The sequence below is a fragment of the Alligator mississippiensis genome, chromosome 5, assembly GCF_030867095.1.
Source record: "Alligator mississippiensis isolate rAllMis1 chromosome 5, rAllMis1, whole genome shotgun sequence".
Taxonomy (NCBI): domain Eukaryota; kingdom Metazoa; phylum Chordata; order Crocodylia; family Alligatoridae; genus Alligator; species Alligator mississippiensis.
The window spans coordinates 38,336,491-38,356,341 of NC_081828.1; the positions used below are offsets into that span (position 1 = coordinate 38,336,491).

Consider the following 19,851-nt stretch of genomic DNA (forward strand, 5'->3'; position numbering starts at 1 on the left):
GACACTCCAGTGACTGTAAGCAAATTATTCCTGTTTTTCACTGAAATAGGTGGGATCAGACTTAGACCCCCTTTATTTTCTTAGCTTCTGAATTTTTATGAGTTCACACTCCATGATTTTCTGTTTCTTTACTGTGTGATGCAAGGACAGAATAGATTGTTATTATGACCGTAAGCAAAAATTGAAAACCAAAAATATTAACAAAATTTTGTAAAATGTATCATTTATAAATTACATTAAGACATCGTACAGCATTAAGAAATGACAGTTAACTTCTGTGATCTTCCACTTAGGTACATCCCATGTTGGGGGCTATTCCCATGAAGCTGTGGTATATGCACTACAAAAATGTGGCATTCGTCATATTGATACAGCAAAAAGATATGGCTGTGAATCCCTTCTTCAGAAGGCCATCAAAGAAAGTGGTGTGAAACGAGAAGATCTCTGGATAACTACCAAACTCTGGCATAGTGACTATGGCTATGAAAACACAAAACAAGCCTGCTTGGAATCATGCAGAAGACTTGGTGTTGAGTACCTTGGTAAGATGTTTTTAATATTGTTACTTTACTATTCCTTCCACATGAGAGAGAAACTACAGAGGTCAAATTCTGTTCTTGTGACATGTTTACACAATGGCGCCCAACCTTTTGGCCCCATGGGGTGGATGAGTATGCAGAGATTAGTTTGTGGGCCAGATCCCCTTCAGGGTCAGTGCATAGGGTTGTTCCATGGGTGCAACTGCACATGCTGGCCTGACTATGCACTGGATTGGGCTGTGTGCTGGTCTGACCCTCCCCACTGGATCCAGCCACTTGCTGGCTGGACCCTGCGCACTGGGGAGTGGCAGTTAATACTGCCACCACTTCCCTGTCACCAAATTTCTGGGCCTGTGAGGAGTCCTGCAGGCCAGATGACATGGCTCCATGGGCACTTGTGGTTGAATACCACTGTGTTTGCAAATCTCCTGTCCCATTTGATCTTTGTGTAATTCACAGGTTTGTAACTGAGAGCACAGAATGTGACTCTAGAGTTTTAGCTGTTGCAGAATCTTTTAAAAATGGGTTAAACTGCTTTTTGCAAAATTATATTTAAATGTAACATTGATCTGGAGATCAGCTATCAAAACAGGTCAAGTGCATGGTTAAGGAAACATAACTTCAGAAAATTTAAAATAAATTCACAAATGCCTGGTTTCTTATATATTGCATTATAGCTAATTACTAAAATTTCAAATTCGAAATATAGGAGTCATCCTAGATAATGTTATCTTTTACATGTTCTCTACTATTATTAACACATTATTTTTTTAGCAGGTTACTTTGTTTTTGTCTAATGCCATGGACTTGGGTAAAACTTTTAAAAGCTCCTAAATGACTTAGAATTGATTGCCGAATTGATTTTCAAAGGGACTTGGGCATGTTTAAAAATGTTTCATTTGTGATGTATGTATAATATGTACAAGACTGCTAAAATAGCTGTCACCAGAACTCAGAGGTTACTATATGAGACAAAAAGCTGAAGTAGTAATATTTTCTATCCTGTGACAGAAGTAGAGAGATGTGAAAGACAAAAATATTGAGATGTAATTATTTTAATCTCTCTTCCAAATTGGAAAGTGAGAGGTTAAAAAAGTGGGGAGAAAAATTAAAAATAGAATTATCTAAAATTATCATGTTGGAAGAATGTAGATCAAAACATTAATAGTGATCTCCAAAAACAGAATAAAGTTAACAGTCAAACTTTATCTATGGTAGCATCAAAAACCTTCCCTTTGTTCCTTCTTCTGTCTCTCTGTTATCTCTGATAAATTAACTGGAAAGCAGTTGAAAAATGAGCAACTTTTGTAAAAATAAGATGGGTTTTGCAGAATGGCTGACTGATTGTAGTTGGGTACAGGGTTCATTTGAATATGTTGGAAAGTAAACAAAAATATTCTAGCAATTTATCAGAAGCAGGATGGTATTTGCACTAAAATGTGTCATTTGTCTGCGTACACATGTTCTCTGTTCACTCTGTAAATGTGTCCATTAATCACTTCCTGCACCATTACAGACTAACATCAAATGTGTTCAAAACATTTCCATATTTCTGTCAAGTGCAAATACAGAGCTTTGGTGGGGAGGGTGCTTTCATAAGCAAAAAGCTGCAATCCATGACTTTGTCCTATATCCAAATTAAGAAGTAACATGTTTCCTCTCCACTGCTCGCCATTTAGTTCATCTGTTTTGTATTTGCCTTTTTTTATTCTTGCTGTAGCACTGGGGTTGAATGCTGATGAGAGAAAAATTGATCCAACTCCAAGAAATAATTTTTGGGTCATTTCTTCGACTATTATAATCTGCTTTATCCTTTGTGAATAGTAGTTTAACCACCTGTACAAACAAATAATCTGCATAGACATGATGGTTGATTCAAGCATATTTTCACTGAAAAAATTAATTTCAGGGAACAGAAGTGCTCTAATTGCTGTTGCTGTGTATGTCCTGAAATGGTGGGGGGAGTGGAGCAGAGGATGAGAGACAGAGAAGCAAGTAAGCAAGCACACCCTTGTATTAGTTAGATGTGTTCCAATCTGAGTCTTCTGCCTTACAACACCATTGACATCTTTGAGTTACTAGTGACTTGCACCAATATAAGTGACTGCAGGATTAGATCTTTAAGTTTTATGGGCTAACATGTGCCATTTAGCTACAGTATTGCAGTGAGAGCAGTAGAAATCTGTATCTTGCAGAGGTGGGTCTTGGGGGATCCCTTCCCCCTTCTGCCACTCAGGCTGATCTGGGTGCAGAGAGAACCCCAGAACCATTCATGCCTTGTTTCAGCCTCAGGCTCTGGCTGGGAGAAGGCACTGGAAGAAGGAACTTGTGCACTGCCACTGTCACCCTGGCTAATGCAAGCATTAGGGGAGCCCCACAGCTTCTCCCACCTGTGCTGCAGGGAGTTGGGTGCACAGGGAACAGGCTCAGCCAGGGACAGTGGTAATGGCATGCAGATTCCTCCCCTAGCACCTGCTTATAGCCAACAGACAGACACTGGGGGGAGTGGGGGACAACAGCCAGGGAGCCAGTGCTGAAAGGAGGACTTATATGCCACTGCTGCTGTCCCTATTGAAGCCTTGCTCCCTGCACAGCTGTTCTCTGCCACATGGGCAGGAGTGAGTCAGAAGCAGCTGTGCCCTGCACCTCCAGGTCAGCCAGGAACAGCAGCAGTGGAATTGGAGGAGGGTGGCTCCCTTACCTTTGTGTACCTGCTTAGCTCCCTGGTGTCCTGTGCTGACCTGGGGGCTCCAGCCATATCTTGTCCACATTTCCCCCATGGTCTGAGGGGCAGTGTGCTGCATCCCCCTTTAGAAAATCCTAGATGCTCCCATGATACCTTTTCAGAGGCTTTTAAGAGTTGTTATACATCAAAGAGGCAAGATGACTTCCAGGGTCCCTGGGTATACATGGGAATACACAAACTGTTACACAACTACAAGGGGTGCAGCATATTTCCCCTTATTTGCCAAGCCAACTTTGTAGTTGGGACTCTGGAACCACTATCTCCTGCTGTATCCCAACCCTCCATTCCACATCTCGGGCTTGATGTACTCCCTGGGAGATGTATAGAAAAAAAAAGGATGGCAATTTAATTTAAATAAAATAATAGTAATAATATATTGACAAAACATGTGCCTAGACCTATGAGAGAGGGACTCAGCCAAACATGTGAGCTGTTGTGGTTTTAGCCTTATTGAAACTGTGTTTGTTTCATGTTTATTTGCTGGGATAAGTTTGTGTTGAATTCCCATTATTCCAATTTCCTTCTGCCTGCTGGGTATTTTTGGTAGGATTTTTGAGGCAAAAAGTAACAACAAAAGCACTTCTTGATGTAAAATTTGAAGTGTGTTGATACTGCTGCAGCAGCATGAAATTAATAAGACTTTTTTGAACCTTTGAAACTTCTCACAAATCCTGTGAAAGTAACCACAGTGTAAAGAGCTATGCAGAAGGACCCAGTAAAAGTTTGGTATGGCTAAAATTAGATATTCTAGCTCTGTTTTAACTCATGATCATGCACCTGCATTTTCTGTTATCCTTTAAGATGTAGCCAGTTTGCTCCAGTTCTGAGAGTAGACACTGAGGGTGCCTGTACACGAGCGCAGAGACTGCTCTGAAGTGCTGTGATTACATCGTGTTGGAGCAGACTAAATTAATCAAGTCTGGTGGAGCATGGCAATTACCCCACTCCACTCCACTCCACTCCACTCCACTCCACTCCACTCCACTCCACTCCACTGTGTCCCGTGTATTGGCTTCCCTGCACTTCAAACTGGTGGCTTGGCTGCTTGAACTCAAGCTCATTGAACTAGCTTTAGTTCAAATGCCTCACCACCATTTTGAAATGCAGGGATGCTGATACATGAGATAATGTGGCGCTTTAATTAGAGTGACTCTCAGAGCTGCTGTAATTAACGCATCCATGGAGCACATGCAAAAGTGCCCAGAATGAAAATGCACCTCCAAGAAAAGTCCTGGTATTAACAGGACAGTGTCCAAGCTTATCTAGGAAAGCAAATTGCTGAAGCCAGCAATTCTGTGAGAAGAGGGCATGTGGCAGAAGCAGGGTACAATTTGAAGTTAATTTTTCTACATTGTATTATAACCAGGGATCCGGGTTTTCCATTCACTGTGAAAAAACGTGATTTTCTCCTATGAAGGAGAAAAACATGGGAAACGGCAGGGTTTCCCTTGCAGGCTGGCAGAGTTCCAGCCTGCAAAGGGCTGCTTGGGGCTGGGGGGAGTGGGATGCAGTGGGTGCCACATGCACATGGTCAGCAACACAGCCAGGCAGGGGTAGAGAACAGCTCCCCCAGCTGCCTGAAGGTAAGTCTATGTGGGGGGGCCAAATTGAGGCTTCCTCGGTTAGGGAGAGAGTGGGACAGGGTTGGTGGCTGGGGCTGGGGTGCTCCCCAGCCTGTATGCACAGTCATGTGGCCTGGCTGGGGGAGCGGGATGGGGCCAGGGTGGGTCATCTGGGGTAACGAAGCTCTCCACTGCTGTGCACACTCCAAGGGAGAGGTCAGGAGCCAGAGGTGACACATTGGGGGGCATAGGGGTGTGCCCTCTCCCCTTCCCCCCAAATTTGTGCATAGGGCTGGGGAGGATTTGGTCTGGCCGCTGTATTACTCAGGGCTCCCTGCCCTGTTTCCCTCCCCCCAGGGACCTCCATGGCCCAGAAGACAGTACCCAGCATGGGACAGTGGAGCAAGGTAGGGAAGTTTGGTACTGTGGCTGCTGCCACCAGAACCCCCATGCCACCATGCCGAGGTGCCCCTTGACCACCTGACAGCAGCAGGGGTGGGGGGCATAACTCCACACTGCTGCTGCCCCTGCTGCTTGCAGGTGGGCACAGGGCACCACACCATGGCAACAGGGCTACTAGCAATGGTGGTGGCATTAGTGGTAGCACTGAGCCTCTCCACCAAAGCTCCAAAGGGAAGGACAGCAGGGCAGGGAGCCCCAAGCCTGCATTCCCCCCCCACACAGGCTCTACTCAGCTCTGCTTCGGCTGTGCCCCCCATGAGGGTACCAGCATATCAGGGCTGCTCACTGCCACAAAGTAAAGGGGGAGGTCAGCTAGAGCTGGACCCACGTCCTGGTGAGCAATGGGGGCAGGGGGAGCTCTGATTTTCTATGATAAAAAAAACAAAATCAAATGCCAAAATATGTCTGTATTTAGAATTTATTTTATTATAATGATTGAGGCATGGTAGGCTTCCAAATTGCTTAAAAATTGTAAATATATCAAGAAAACTTTGTGTTCAACTAATACTTATATGTATAGTGGTGTCTCATTTTATTTGTTGAAAAATGCAGATTTGGGGGTTTTTAATCAGAGAATTTTTTTAATCAGAGAATATGCTATTTAAAAAAGAGAAAACCAGGATCCCTGACTTTATAACATACTAACAGTATTGGTGCATGGCTAATGAGAAAGATGCATGACTGATGCAATAAAATAGCAGATCTGTAAATATTACAGCATACTTACAACATACGTTTTTATTGTAGAACAAATCTGACTTAATTTTTTTTCACAATAGAAAAGACACTAAAGCCCGAGGAGCTTTAATTGTCTTTAGCAGGGGTCAGCAACTACAGCCTGAGCTCAATCTGGCCTGTGAAGAGATTTGATCTGGTCCGTGAAGGTTTGATCTGATCCTCAGTGTCAGTCAACAGCAGGCCTGACGGTCTGCAGTGGGGAGAAATGGGTGGCACATGGCAAGCAAGGCACAAGAGTAGAGGCTCCCCAATGAGTCCGCTCTGTCCTCCTGCAGCCATCACTTTTCTTGCTGGTGATCGGTGTCACTCAGTGACAGCGGTGAGCAGCCGCAGGAAGAGGTCATGAGAATGCCCATCAGGTTTGGGAAATATTGGCCCAGTGTGACTTTTAGGTTAGGGACAGAAGTTACACATAAACAGGTTTAAGTGATCACAGAACATACATTCAGTGCACATAAACCAATTTCCAAATAGCTGAAACTGGTTTAAGATAAATCTGGTTGAATGTAGTATCAGAGCCTGGCTGCGGTTCTGCTATGAGAGAGGGGACAGAGGGGGAAATACACCCCCTCCCTGCCCCCTTTGCCATGCTGGATGGCATCTGGCCACACCTCTGCTCCTGCCACTGGAACAGTGAAGAGGTCCCAGACAGGGGATGCTGCACCCCAGCCAGGGAGACCCTGTCTAGGGTCTGTGCCACTGGTACGGGGTGGGGGGGGACAGGACAGGGGGACTAAATCCCCCTCCGTCCCCCTGTTTACTTTTACTTTTACTGTTTACTTGGCTCAAGTGCCAAGGGCAGGGAGGCAGGCAGGCATTGGGCCAGGGAGCAGGGTCTGGCCATGCTCCTTCCCCTCCCCACCCCAAAAAGCCTGGCAAGGGCTGCTTTCCCCCTCCCCCTCAAGGTACATCCCGGGTGGGATCCCTACAGGCCAGGGTGAGGGTTTAAACCCCTCCCCAATCATACTCAGGCCGGCCAGGGCCTGACCATGCCCCCTCCCTCAGCTCAGCTTCCCCCTACCCTGCCACTATAGAAGGGAAGGGAGGGCTCACTCTAGCACACCCCAGCTTCTGGCCTGAGCCACTGCAGGCATGTGTCTGCATTTCCAGAATCAAAAGTGAATGTTTATTCACTTGCAAATTAGTTCAATTTGTGCAGGTTAGACTAACCTGCAACGATTGCATCAATTCAGGCTCAGGCTTTTTGAATGTCTGTACTTAGCCATAGTGGCAAACAGCAGCTGGGGGACAGACAAAGAAATGGCCAGATTACAAGTGGCTGTCCACCTATATTATTTTGGCCTGCTCTTTATAAAAGGTTGCCAACTTCTCACACAGAGAGATCTGTTGCTTTCATGCAGGGCCACATTGATTTCATTAAGTTTCAGGGGGGCTTTGTGGTCCACCCATTCAGAATAAATTGCAGAATGGGGACCTACGGTAATAGTAACTGGTAAGAAATTATGTGAGATAGCAACATAGAAGAATGAAAACTCTTGCTTCTAATATAAACCAGATGACGCTTTAAAACAGAAAGTTCCTAAAATTTTGTTACCAAGCCTTTCCAGTGAGCACTTAGGGGCAAATGGAATTAAAAGAGCAATACTCTTGAGTTTTATTTTAATTAGTGGATTATATATCCATGAGAAGCTGGAAATGTGCATTATTTGTGGGCAGTGGTTAAAACAGCTATTCCCCAACTTGCATTTTCTAAATGTGATCTTCTGTCTTTCCATTTAAGATTATTGTTTGGCATCCTCAGTAAACCAGTATGAAATAGTGCATATCTTTTAGGTTTGGCAGAAGAAGAGTATGCTTCTTGGGTTTTGGACACATCCCCTAGAATAATTTCTTCTTGTATCTGCTTTGTGGGATACTGAATTCATATACTATGTCTTTTTTCCTTATGTCTGTTTCTCAAACCTCTCAGATTCTTGTTAACTGTATCTTTTTATTGTGCTGGGGATTTGAATGGAATTGTAAACTTTGTTTCCACTTTCAAGCTTGCTGTTGACTTTTAACTGTGTAAAACTGCCCTTGAATTTTGAATGGAGATGAACGTTTCTGAGCTTTGTTGACTCTGGATATCTCAACTCTCTAAGAAATGATGACCTGCCCAGTGATTTAAATGTTACAGCCTAAGAATACTCCACACATTGGTGTTTGTTGGATGTCCTGCATTCACCCTGTTTTGACATTCCAGCTTCACCCCTGATTCACCACTGCATTCCTCTGGTTTGGTTGCTTATAAAGAATATTTTTAAAAATAGTTAATTTCATAGCCAGCTTGCCTAGTATTTAAGTGTGATTGTTGTTAATGATCTTGATTTCTTCATTGCTTCCTTGATACTATAAATTAGTGCTTTTATCTATAGGAAGGAACTAGAGCCACTATTACTTAGTCCATCTTTTAAATTAAGTTATGTTAATCTACATTTTCTAAGCAATAATTTTTAAATGAATTAGCTCAGGGGTTCTCAAACTGGGTTGTGAACCCTCGGCAACTTAAAAGGGGGTTGCAAATTCTCTTCCCTCCCTGGAAGCGGTGGCACCGGAGGCAGGCCCACTGCCGCCATTGAGCACTCTGTGTCACCGCCGTGCGTTGAGCGCCACTTCCCCATACCCAAGTCCAGCCGGCTGGCCACCGGGGGCTCCCCTGCCCCCCACTCGTCAACCAGCCATACTTGGGCAGGGGAAATGATGTGCAACAGTGACACAGAGTGCTCGAAGGAGGCAGCGGCCCAGCCCCCCGTGCCACCGCTTCTAGGGAGGAAAGAGAAGTTTGAAACCCCCTTGTATCAAAAAGTTTGAGAACACCTGAATTAGCTGGTGATTCCATTTGCAGCATTGGCTGGGAAGCAAAATTCAAACTTGAACATTGTTGCTTCATTCTGAACTAGTGGAAATAAAGTTACACCTTGCTTTTCGAATAGAATATTTTTAACACTGCAGCTTGCATATTTAACAGCATATTTAACAGCTAATTAACAGCCAGAGGTCATTGCGGGACCCCTGGCACAGCTTTATGAGCACTTGTCGAGGTGCTCTGACGAGGTGCCAGTGGACTGAAAAAGGGCCAATGTGGTCCTCATTTTCAAAAAAGGGAGGAAGGAGGACCCAGGAAATTATAGGTCTGTTAGTCTTACCTCGGTCTTAGGGAAGCTGTTTGAGAAAATTATCCAGGTGAACATCTGCGAGGGGCAAGCAGGAGAGTGTATGCTTAGGGGCAACCAACATGGGTTCATTAGAGGCAGGTCCTGTCAGACCAACCTGATGGCCTTCTATGACCAGGTCACAAGATCCTTGGACGGAGGTGTCGTGGTGGACGTAGTCTTTCTGGACTTTATGAAGGCCTTCAACACTGTCTCTCACCCCATTCTTGTTAAAAAATTAAGAGATTGTGGTGTCAATGCCTACACAGTCAGATGGGTCGCCAATTGGCTGGAGGGCCGCACCCAGAAAGTAGTGGTGGACGGGTCATTTTTGACTTGGAGGGATATGGGCAGTGGGGTACCCCAGGGATCGGTCCTCGGGCCTGCACTGTTCAACATCTTCATCAGCGACTTGGATGAGTGGGTGAAATGCACCTTGTTCAAATTCACAGATGACACTAAGATGTGGGGAGAAGTGGGCATGCTAGAAGGGAGGAATAGGCTGCAATTGGACCTGGACAGGTTACAAGGGTGGGCGGATGAGAACAGGATGGGTTTCAACACTGACAAGTGCAGGGTACTGCACCTGGGGAGGAAGAACCAGCAGCATACCTACAGGCTGGGGAACTCCCTTCTCATCAGCACAGAGGCAGAAAAGGATCTTGGAGTCATTATAGACTCCAAGATGAACATGGGCCGCCAATGTGGGGACACAGTCAGGAAGGCTAACCGCACCTTATTGTGCATCCACAGATGCATCACAAGCGGGTCCAAGGAGTTGATCCTCCCCCTCTATATGGCATTGGTCAGGCCACAGTTGGAGTACTGCATCCAGTTCTGGATGCCACACTTCAGGAGGATGTGAACAACATTGAGAGGGTCCAGGGGAGGGCCACTCGCATGATCAGGGAGCAGCAAGTTAGGCCCTACGAGGAAAAGCTACGAGACCTGAACCTGTTCAGCCTCCACAAGAGAAGGCTGAGAGTTGATCTGGTGGCTGTCTATAAACTGGCCAAGGGAGATCAGCAGGCAATGGGAGAGTCCCTGTTCCCCTGAGCACTACTGGGAGTAACAAGGAATAATGGCCATAAGTTGACAGAGAGTAGATTCAGGCTAGATATCAGGAGACACTACTTCACAGAGCGGCTAGGAACTGGAACCAACTTCCAAGGGAAGTGGTTCTGGCTTCTACCCTAGGGGTCTTTAAAAGGAGGCTAGATAGACACCTTGCCAGGGTCATTTGACCCCAGCATTATTTCCTGCCCATGGTAGGGGGGTGGACTTGATGATCTGCTCAGGTCCCTTCTGACCCTACCAACTATGAAACAAATGGTTACTGACAATTTACAGATAATTTTGATCGCTGAGGCTTCTTTTTGGTGAATTATTTGCAACTAATTTCCTACAAGAGAAATTATCTTAAGTAGTAAAGCTTGTATTCTTGTAATCTTTAAGGGAGAAAATAAAACAAATAAAATTGTGTGCATCTATATATGTGTGTATGTATATGGTAGTGGGTGTGTATATTTATATACATGTAGACTAGGGACAGAAGTTACACATAAACCAGTTTAAGTGATCAGAAACTGGTTTAAACCTGTAACAATAGAAGTTCAGTACACACAAACCAGTTTCAAAATGGCTGAAACTGGTTTAAGATAATCCTGGTTTAATGTAGTATCAGACTTAACTGATTTAGGTCAAACTGTTTATGAAACTTCTGTCCCAGACCCTTTTCTGATTCAAGTTAAATCAGAGTCCTCCAGCATCCCAGCATTTTGTAGCCCTGGGCTGTGATATCTGTTTGTCCTAGCCACCAGCAGAAGGTTCGGGATTGAGAATGTGGTCAGGGGTAGAAAGGTAAGAAAGGTTTATTGATTTAATAAACACACAACTACACGTAAATAATAAGGCTACAATGTATATTATTGCGAAACAATAATAATTTGCATCGGCAACTTATCAGTAGTCCCCTCTGATGCCTGATGCATGACAAGTTTCTCTTCTGCAAAGCTCAGCGAAGTCAGGTGTCCCTGATCAGTGCTGTCCGAGGGGTACTGGGAAGGACCCTGGTATCTAGTCCTTGGGCTCCTTGAGATCCATGGGCTCATCGAAACCAGGTCAGCAGTTAACTTAAAATCAGTAGCTTCTTTCACAGAGCTGCATCTCCCTTCTAAATGATTTCCGGATGTGCTAGCCAATTTATAACTTCTGAGCTATGCTGATAACTTACAGCCATGCAGATTCCTCCATTGCAAACTTTCCTTTGGACTGACCAATAGCAGTACAATCCTTTGCATTCTTCTGATAAGGTTAATTTTAACTGTGCCACAAAGCTTACTACTACTTCTATAAGGCTTTGCTAAATTTACTAGGCCTCACTACATACAAGGCCTCATTACTCTTTAACTTTAATTAGGCTCTTAGCAGCAACAAACAGCTTATAATACATGAACAAATGATAAGAAACACCTGGTTCAGCAAGCACCTTAGACACAATTTTCAGCTGTCACACTGTTCTAGAGCTCAGGGCTGGCCCTGCCCCTCTGGTCCCTAGCTGGAGCAGTGAGGGCTGGCTCACTTCCTCCCTCTGGCAAACCCCTGTTGTGGTCTGGGGCCAGGGAGGGGAGTTAAACTTCCCTTCCCCTGAGTACGGAGCTGCCCTGGCTGCGACTGTGAACTACAAATTCCAGAGGCACCTGGAAGTAGAAAGAGGAAGTAATAAGCAGCCCTGGAGAGTCTTGTTGTTGTGAGCCTGGACTGCAACTCCCAGAGACCTCAGAGGCAGCAGGAAGAGGAAGCAAACACACAGCCCATGTTGGCTATGTGCCAGAGCTGTGCTCTAGTGCCCTCTGGCTTGTGCCACTGCAGTCATGTGGCTGCAGTTCCTGAATCAAAAATGAATGTCTGTTCATTTGCTTGTTGGTTCAATCTTTGCAGTTTAGACTAACCTGCAAAGATGAACTCAATTCAGCTTTAGGCTTTTTGACCATCTGTACTTAGCCATATAGTGTGCATGAAATGAAATGATAAGACTTGGTTTTAAAAGGTGTTGAGCACTCGTAGCTCCTTTTGACCCCAAATTATTGCAACATATATTTCCTACAGAGGCACTGATAATGATCACATGCTCACTCTGACTAATAAGAATCAAGAAGTATAACTATGAAATAGATTGCATGGGGTGAAATTGGACAGGCAATTCCAGCAGTCTGTGAAAAGGTGCTGTATGCACTTATCTCCATTTCCAGCTCAACTGTGTTGACTCAAACATAGAAGATGGAGGCCTGTGGCACAAGACCTCACCAGTCCACATCCCTTTTGAAGTAATTAGCATTGCCATAGCAGTTCAAGTGCTCAGGGGTCATATTTAATTCATTCTGCACTAATCTCTTGTGGTCAGATTCTGATCCGTGTGGAGTCAGTGGAAGTTTTGCCACTGACTAAATTAGGGCCAGGATTTTGCTTTTTTACTTGTGTCTTCTGATTTGGGATTAATTTTACCCAGGGAGAGGAAGAGCTTACATAGCTGATTTCTGTAAGGCAGCATAATGGTGCAAAGTCTTGTGTCCTTCACAATCCTGTAAACTCCCACGTATGAATAGCCACAATCTATTTTGTAATGTTTATATCTCAGTGCCCTAGGAACATCAGTATGCACAACCCTTCATGTGCTTCTTTCTCAACCTCGGGGTACCTTCAGTGTTTTGCTTTTAAGGTTGCAATGTTTGCAGTCTCAGAGGGTAAAATGACTAATGTGCAGAGGATTTAAGTGACCAGTGTGGCTGTGTTCAAGTCCCATTAGGGTGAATTTGGTCTAGAATTTGCAAAATGAGCAATTCTGCAGTACAATTGATTTGTGAAAAGGCTACACTTATCTTGAGTTCACACTTGGTTTCATCCGAAATAAATAAAATAGCACAATTATAGAGGCATTGTGTTTAGAAACACAACCTTTCTAAAATAAAAAGTTCATGAAAGGCAACTAATCATGTTAGTATTCAAAGACCTCAGACACTAGTACAGGGAAGGGTAATGCATTGCATTTCTGAGATCTAGAAGGCCAGAGGTCTTATAGTTCTCAAAGCTGTAAAAGCCATTCTTCTCTGAGTACTGAAACTTCTGGGGCTAAATACAAAGCATCTTTGTATGTGGAAACCTGCAGATAAACTCTTTCTATGAACATTTGCAAACTGTGCTATATAGCTGGATATTCAGGCTTTTGCAAAAGTAAAGTTTAGTAAAACACTGTTGAAACTAGTGTTTTTACTGAGCATTCCTGACATACGTTGTTTTTTGCATTGCTTACCATTCCTGATGATTCTGAATTGAGAACATAGTATCAATTGCCGGTATGTAGTTTCCCATTCTTCAGTTGAAATCAGTATCTAACTGTACAAGTGATGTGTCCCTGCAGTGTGACATTTGCTTTCTCAGCTTACATCTCTGTAAATATATGTGTAATTTTAGATCAAAATGAATATGCAGTAGGGCTGTGCAAAGCTTCAGTCCCTGATTTGATGTGGCAGAGATTCGGCGGCTGAATCGCCAAATCCGAATTGAATCGGAGGACTCTTTAATCTCTCCGAATCAAATCAGAAACCTCCGAATCGATTTGGAAAGATTTGAACATAGAGACAGCTTTAAATGTTTTTTCTACGTATCTCTCGGTAGCAGGGGCTCGTGATCTCTGTGAGGCTAGGGTGCATGGTGTGTCCCACAGAAGCACCGGGGGCTCCCCAGCACGCTGGGCAGCAGACCCAGAAGTGGACCAGAAGCACTTCTGCTCCCCTTCCAGGTCTGCTGGGGAGCATACAGGGGGCACCCCCTGTGCCCTCCCCAGTTCAGCGACTGGTGCCTCCTGGGTCTGGGTGGTCATCCAGAGTCCCCCTGTGGCTGATCACCAAGCCAGGGGGCCCCAATGCTCTCCCTGGCAGACCCAGAAGTGGACTGGAAGTACTTCTAGTTCACTTCCAGGTTTGCCGCCGAACATGTGGAGGGGCCCCCCTGCACTCCTGTGGGACACTCTATGCACCCCAGCATCGCGGCAATCACGAGCCATGCCTGCTACCTCAGGGTATGTAGAAAAAAACTTTTAAAGCTGCGTCTATATCCGAATCACTGATTCTCTGAATCGGCATCGAATCTTCAGATTCAGATTGGGCCGTATCAAATCAGGGATAGTGATCCAAATCAACAAATCAAAGCACTGTCCCTGATTCAAGCCGAATCCAAATCGAATAGAGCCCACTTTGCACACCCCTAATATGCAGTTTCACACCAGTCTTAAAACAAACTGGATTTTCAAGAGTACTTTTCAAAGATCTAACTCTGCTCCCACAAAAGTCAATGTGAATTTTAACATTGACTTACTGGGAAAACTAGACCAGTGCTGAGTGTTTTTCAAAATCTGCCCTTAGTGAATTCATCAGAGTTCCAGTAGTAAAGGTTTGTAGTGAACAAATTACATTTTCTTTTGGTTCAGCTCTTAATAAAAAATATTAACTATGAGATGAGGATGATTTTGGCAGAATGAGCAAAGAAATTAAACTGTTCACAGATCAGTGATGAACATGATTTTATTTATGGTTCTTAAAAATAACTTTTCTAAATTTGGGAGTTATTTTATAGGTATTTCTTAAGAACAGTGCAATGAACGAACAGCTTTGCCCTTGAATCTGACATATGTCCTAGTCCTGCAAATCGTTATACACTTTCATAGTACTTATTCCTATTCTGTTTGAAACTTTTATGGACTGCTCACATCAGTAAGAATCTGCAGTAGCAATTTTTGATTTTAGGATACATTTTGCACCTATCTTTGTAGTTCTGCTGTGCATCTCAGAAATAAGCTAAACCCTATGCAGTAAATACACAGTGATAATTGCATCATATTGTGCACACAGAGCAGGATGAATACACCAAACTTGCTTTACATGTCCCTCTAAATCAGTATTTGAACTTACCCATCTAGGTGCAAAAGGCTAGTACACCAACTCAACTTGCCACCTATCCTCAACACGCAGTGTTTAAGTTTAACTTAAAAAAAAACAAAAAACAAGGTAGTGGAAGTTCTCTTGCTACAAACAATAAATGTAAGGGATTGTTGTGGTGTAGCCTGAAAAATGCTTTCACTGTGAACAGTACAATTTTTCATTCCTTCACCAAGGATAGCTAGCATCTGGCCAAAAAGAGACAGCTTTAACACAAAAAGTGTGGTTATGAGTGGTGCACATCTCAATTGCATCTTTCTTTTTCCTGTTTATGTCTTGGATTCATACTGTGAGCCAGTAACCAGTGTTTTCAAATTTGGGTACCTGAAATCAGACTCCTAAATCTAGATTTTGGGTCTAAATAGAAATGTATTGATTTTTCAGTGGTGCTCAGGGACCCTAGATATCATTTTCAAAAGTGCCTCAACATCCAGGTTAAGAATTATTGCTTTATTCCATGTTCTGAGTCTTGCCTTTTCCTTCTCTCCAGTTTCTGTCTTGGTTCCTGCTTGCCCAAACTTCTGCTTTCCCCCTGCCTACTTCCTCTGAGTTCCCTAACTCCAGTGCTTTTGGACTCTCACATCCAGGTTTCAGTCCTACGATGTCTAGCTTTTGCTCTGTACTGTCCACGCCACAGTCCCTGCCACCCACCCCTGATAAGTCAATGGCCGAATGTTCTTTGATTTCAGAGAAGGTAATTGTGTGTTTGTTATGTGTTTATTTGTAGAGGCCCCAGCATGTAAGGCTCATATCCATGACTCGGAACCATATGTGCATCCACATCAAAACCACCACAAATATTAATTAGTAAAATGCTTGCAGAATTGGGGCCTAAGGTAGTATCTGATGATACTAAGGAAAAATGGAAGTTCAGTTATTGGTCATTTACTAATAGTTACAAGCATTTTGATAAAGGTAGATTAGAAATCCTTTTGTTAGCATTAAGGGATGATGCGTACCAGTAACTTACCTTGTTGAACCTTTGTGGTTATATCCATAGAGGGTCTGTTATTTATATAAACAAATCTGATTACTTTTCCCTTTTAGATCTTTACTTGGTACACTGGCCAGATGCCCAAGTTCCTGGTAAAAGCAGTCGTGAGGTCCGAGCTGAAACCTGGAGAGCCATGGAGGAGCTGTATGCAACAGGTGGGATGACCTTAAAAATTACAATGTTAGCTGAAATGTGACAATCATGTTGTTACATTGTGGAATATTCAAAAAAGCCCATGGAATAGGATACCCAAATCCCTTTGGCTTTCGATGGGACTTAGGTGCCTAACTCTTTTGGGCACCTTTGAAATTGCAACCGTGATCTGGTTAACAAACTAAACAGTTTTCTGCTGCCTGGAAATAATATATGGCCCTTTTGTACTCTTGAAAAGTTAGTGGTGTTGTGTATGATTTCTTTAGATTGTCTATAGATTTTATAGAGTCCAAAGAAATGCACAGATCATTAGAGAACACTTTATGCTAGACAATATCTGTTTTAAATTCACATACATCCCATCTAGTTTTGCTTTTTCTTTTTTTTTTTTTTTATTATGAGGAGTTAGTTTCTCTTTTATTATGTAGAGCACTACTTTTTAGGTATCCGTGGTTTGTGGTTTAAACAGGTCAACATAGGCAGATTGCTGGGCAAGGACCAGAAATTGAGAGAGAGTTTTCTGGTTAAAGGATTTTGAAACTATCATTTTGAAGAAGTTCTAAATCTTCTCTCAGATCCTTATGATAATTCTCAGCTCTCATTCTGCATCTAGTAATCTCCTGTTGACATTAAGTGGTAGTTTTCTGTAGCTAAAAAGATTATTAAAAGAAAGTCTACTTTTTCTAATCTTAAAATTCTCATGCAGATTTAGGATTGAGATTTGGATTTAATTTATGCAACATTCTTATGACTGATATTCTGTTTCTGTTATGATCCTGTTTTCAAGTAATAAGTGTGTATGTTATATACAGTTCCATGGGAAAATTCCTGTCAAGTATTAAGGCTAGAGAGTAGAATAGAAAAGACTTTCAGGATCACGCAGGCTATCTCCTACTCTGTCCTACATCAGAAGTTCACAAAACGGCTATTGATGGGAGAGTCACAAGAAGCTGAAAAATGTATTATGAAGTAAAGCAAAGAAACCCTCATGTGATGCCCCCTGTTGGTGTTGTGAGTATTCCCCCTGCTCCTCGGGTCAGGCCCCGACTCGCCTGCAACATCTTGATGGATCCGATTCTGAAAGGAGGGGTTCAGTGGTGTTCCTTCTCTGGCCCGGAGACGGCAATACTCATCAGCCAGCTACCACCCAGTTTGATTGATAGCTGTCTGAAAAGCCGTCGCAGCACCAGCTCGTGCGGCTTCTGTCCCATCTCTGCCTCCCTCCCAGGTAAGTTCCCTCTGGTGTTGAGGTCCCGGAGTCCTCCTTCAGCAGCCTTGGGACCAGACCCCGGCGCTTCTGGTCCCGGGGAGTGTCCCCAGCTGCCACAGACCTCCCTCCTTAAGCTGCCTTGTGGAGTCTCGATGTTTTATCAGTCTTTTGGTACCAACTGGTGTTGCCTCTGGTGTGCTTGCAGCGCTTCTTCTGCTGGGGTCTTCTTGGCCAGTACAACTGGAGAGGAAATCTTGAAGGACTGTAGGGTCAACGCCCAGCGGGTTGCCCATGTGTTGTCTATGTGGGACCTTGTTAATCATTGCAATGGGGTGTGGTCTGTGACTACAGTAAACTCCTGACCTAGTATATAATATCTAAAATACTCACTTGCCCAGGGTAGCGCTAAGCACTCTTTTTCGATCATTGCATACCTGCCCTCCACTGAGTTGACCTTATGGCTAGCAAATGCTACAGGGCGCTCCTCTTCTCCCCGTTGTTGTAGCAGCATAGCTCCTAATGCCTTCTTCAAGGCATTGGTCTGCAAAATAAAAGGTGCTGCAAAATCAGGGATGTGTACCACTACATTTTTACACAGTGTCTCCCTCAATTTTTCTTAACTCTCAGACATTTCGGGGGTCCACTGTGGGGCATTTGTGGCTCTTCCCTGCAGCGCATCTGTTAAGGGTGCGGCCAGCTCAGCAGTGTGTGATATGAATCTGCAATAGTAGTTGATGAGCCCCAGGAATGGTCGCAGTTGCTGTTGGCTGCATGGTTCTTGAAAGGTATTTAGTCTCATGATGGGTGAGTTTCTACTTCTTGGGGTTAGCGGTCATCCCGGCCACTCTTAGCTCCCCTAGAATGGCTTTTAGTGTGTGAAGGTGTCGTGGCCAGTCCATCGTGTAAACAATTATATCGTCAATATAAGCAGCCGTGTGTGGGGCCAGCAGTGAGTCCATCAGTCTTTGAAAAGTGGCTGCTGCTCCATTAAGCCCGAATGGCATGCATTGGAATTCGAATAAACCCCACAGCGTTCCAAATGCTGTCTTGGCACAATCCGAGGGTTTCATGGGGATTTGCCAGTACCCTTTAGCTAGGTCTGTTGTTGATATAAATTTTGCTTCCCCTATTTTTTCCATGAGATGGGTCACGTGGGGCATGGGGAAGGTGTCAAACCTTGCTAGCGCATTTAATTTTCAGTAATCGATGCATAGGTGGAGCAACCCATCAGGTTTGGCGATGGGCACTTTGGGGCTGCGCCAGGGACTCTGGGATGGGTGGATGATACCCTGCTTCTGCATCTTGGCTATCTCCTGGTAAACCTCTTCTTGCAACTGTTGTGGGATGGGTCGCCAACTTTCCCTGACCAGTGTCCCTGGTGGGGTTCGAATCTTGTGCTCCACGCCTCTAGTTCGTCCAGGGGTCTCCTGGAACACGTCTTGAAATACCTTTACCAACCTGGCCAACTCTCATTGTTGTTCTGCAGTTAGTTCTTCCCTGAACTGGGCTTGCACTTCTGGTATCTTGCTGGCTCTTAACTCCAAACAAGAGGGTCCCAGCTCTGCATCCTCTTCTTCGTGCAGTGCCATCCACCCCTGTAGCATCTTCTTCTCTTTGCGAAGGTTGATGTGGCATATTTGGCACTCCCATCGGTGTCCAGGTTTGGAGACCTCATAATCTACTGGCCCCACCTCCCCGACCACCTTGAAGGGTCCTTGCCACTAAGTGAGTTATTTACTCAAGGATGTGGGAACTAGTACCATGTCCCCAGGTTGGAACACTCTTGCCCTTGTCCTGAGACTGTATTGGGCCTTCTTCCTCAATTGGGCTTCTCTTAGGTTCTGACTGGTGATTTGTTGTGCTCTTGACAGCCTCTCTTGTAGTTCCCGTCGGTAACTTTCTGCAGCTACCCTTGGCATCACCAGTCTCTCCCACTCTTCCCTGATCATATGCAGCAGGCCCCTTGGTTTGTGTCCATATGCTAACTGGAAGGGCAAGAATTGAGTTGATTCTTGCGGCACATCCTGCAGTGCAAACAACAGGGGCATTAACACGTTGTTCCACTTATGTGGGTCCTCCTGGGCACACCTCCTAAGCATCCTCTTGATCGTTCCGTTCAACCTCTCGACTAACCCGTTGGATTGGGGGTGGTATACGGAGGTCTTCAGGTATGTAATGCCTAAGATGTTGCATAGGTCCCTCATTACTCCTGACGTGAAATTGGGTCCCTAGTCAGTGAGGATCTCATGGGGCCCACTCAGGCTATCCATTTTAATAACTCCTCAGCTACCTGGGTGGCATT

The 19,851-nt window shown here is 44.3% G+C and overlaps 1 protein-coding gene across 1 annotated transcript in view; it reads left to right on the forward strand.

The window, feature by feature from the left end:
- The window catches only part of LOC132250775 (uncharacterized oxidoreductase ZK1290.5-like), a 96,296-nt gene that overhangs the window by 25,000 nt on the left and 51,445 nt on the right, over window positions 1–19,851 (forward strand). Inside the window, exons 2-3 of the mRNA XM_059728086.1 lie at window positions 294–542; window positions 16,240–16,341. Of these exons, the coding sequence (XP_059584069.1) occupies window positions 294–542; window positions 16,240–16,341 (351 nt within the window). The remainder of the gene's footprint in view (window positions 1–293; window positions 543–16,239; window positions 16,342–19,851) is intronic.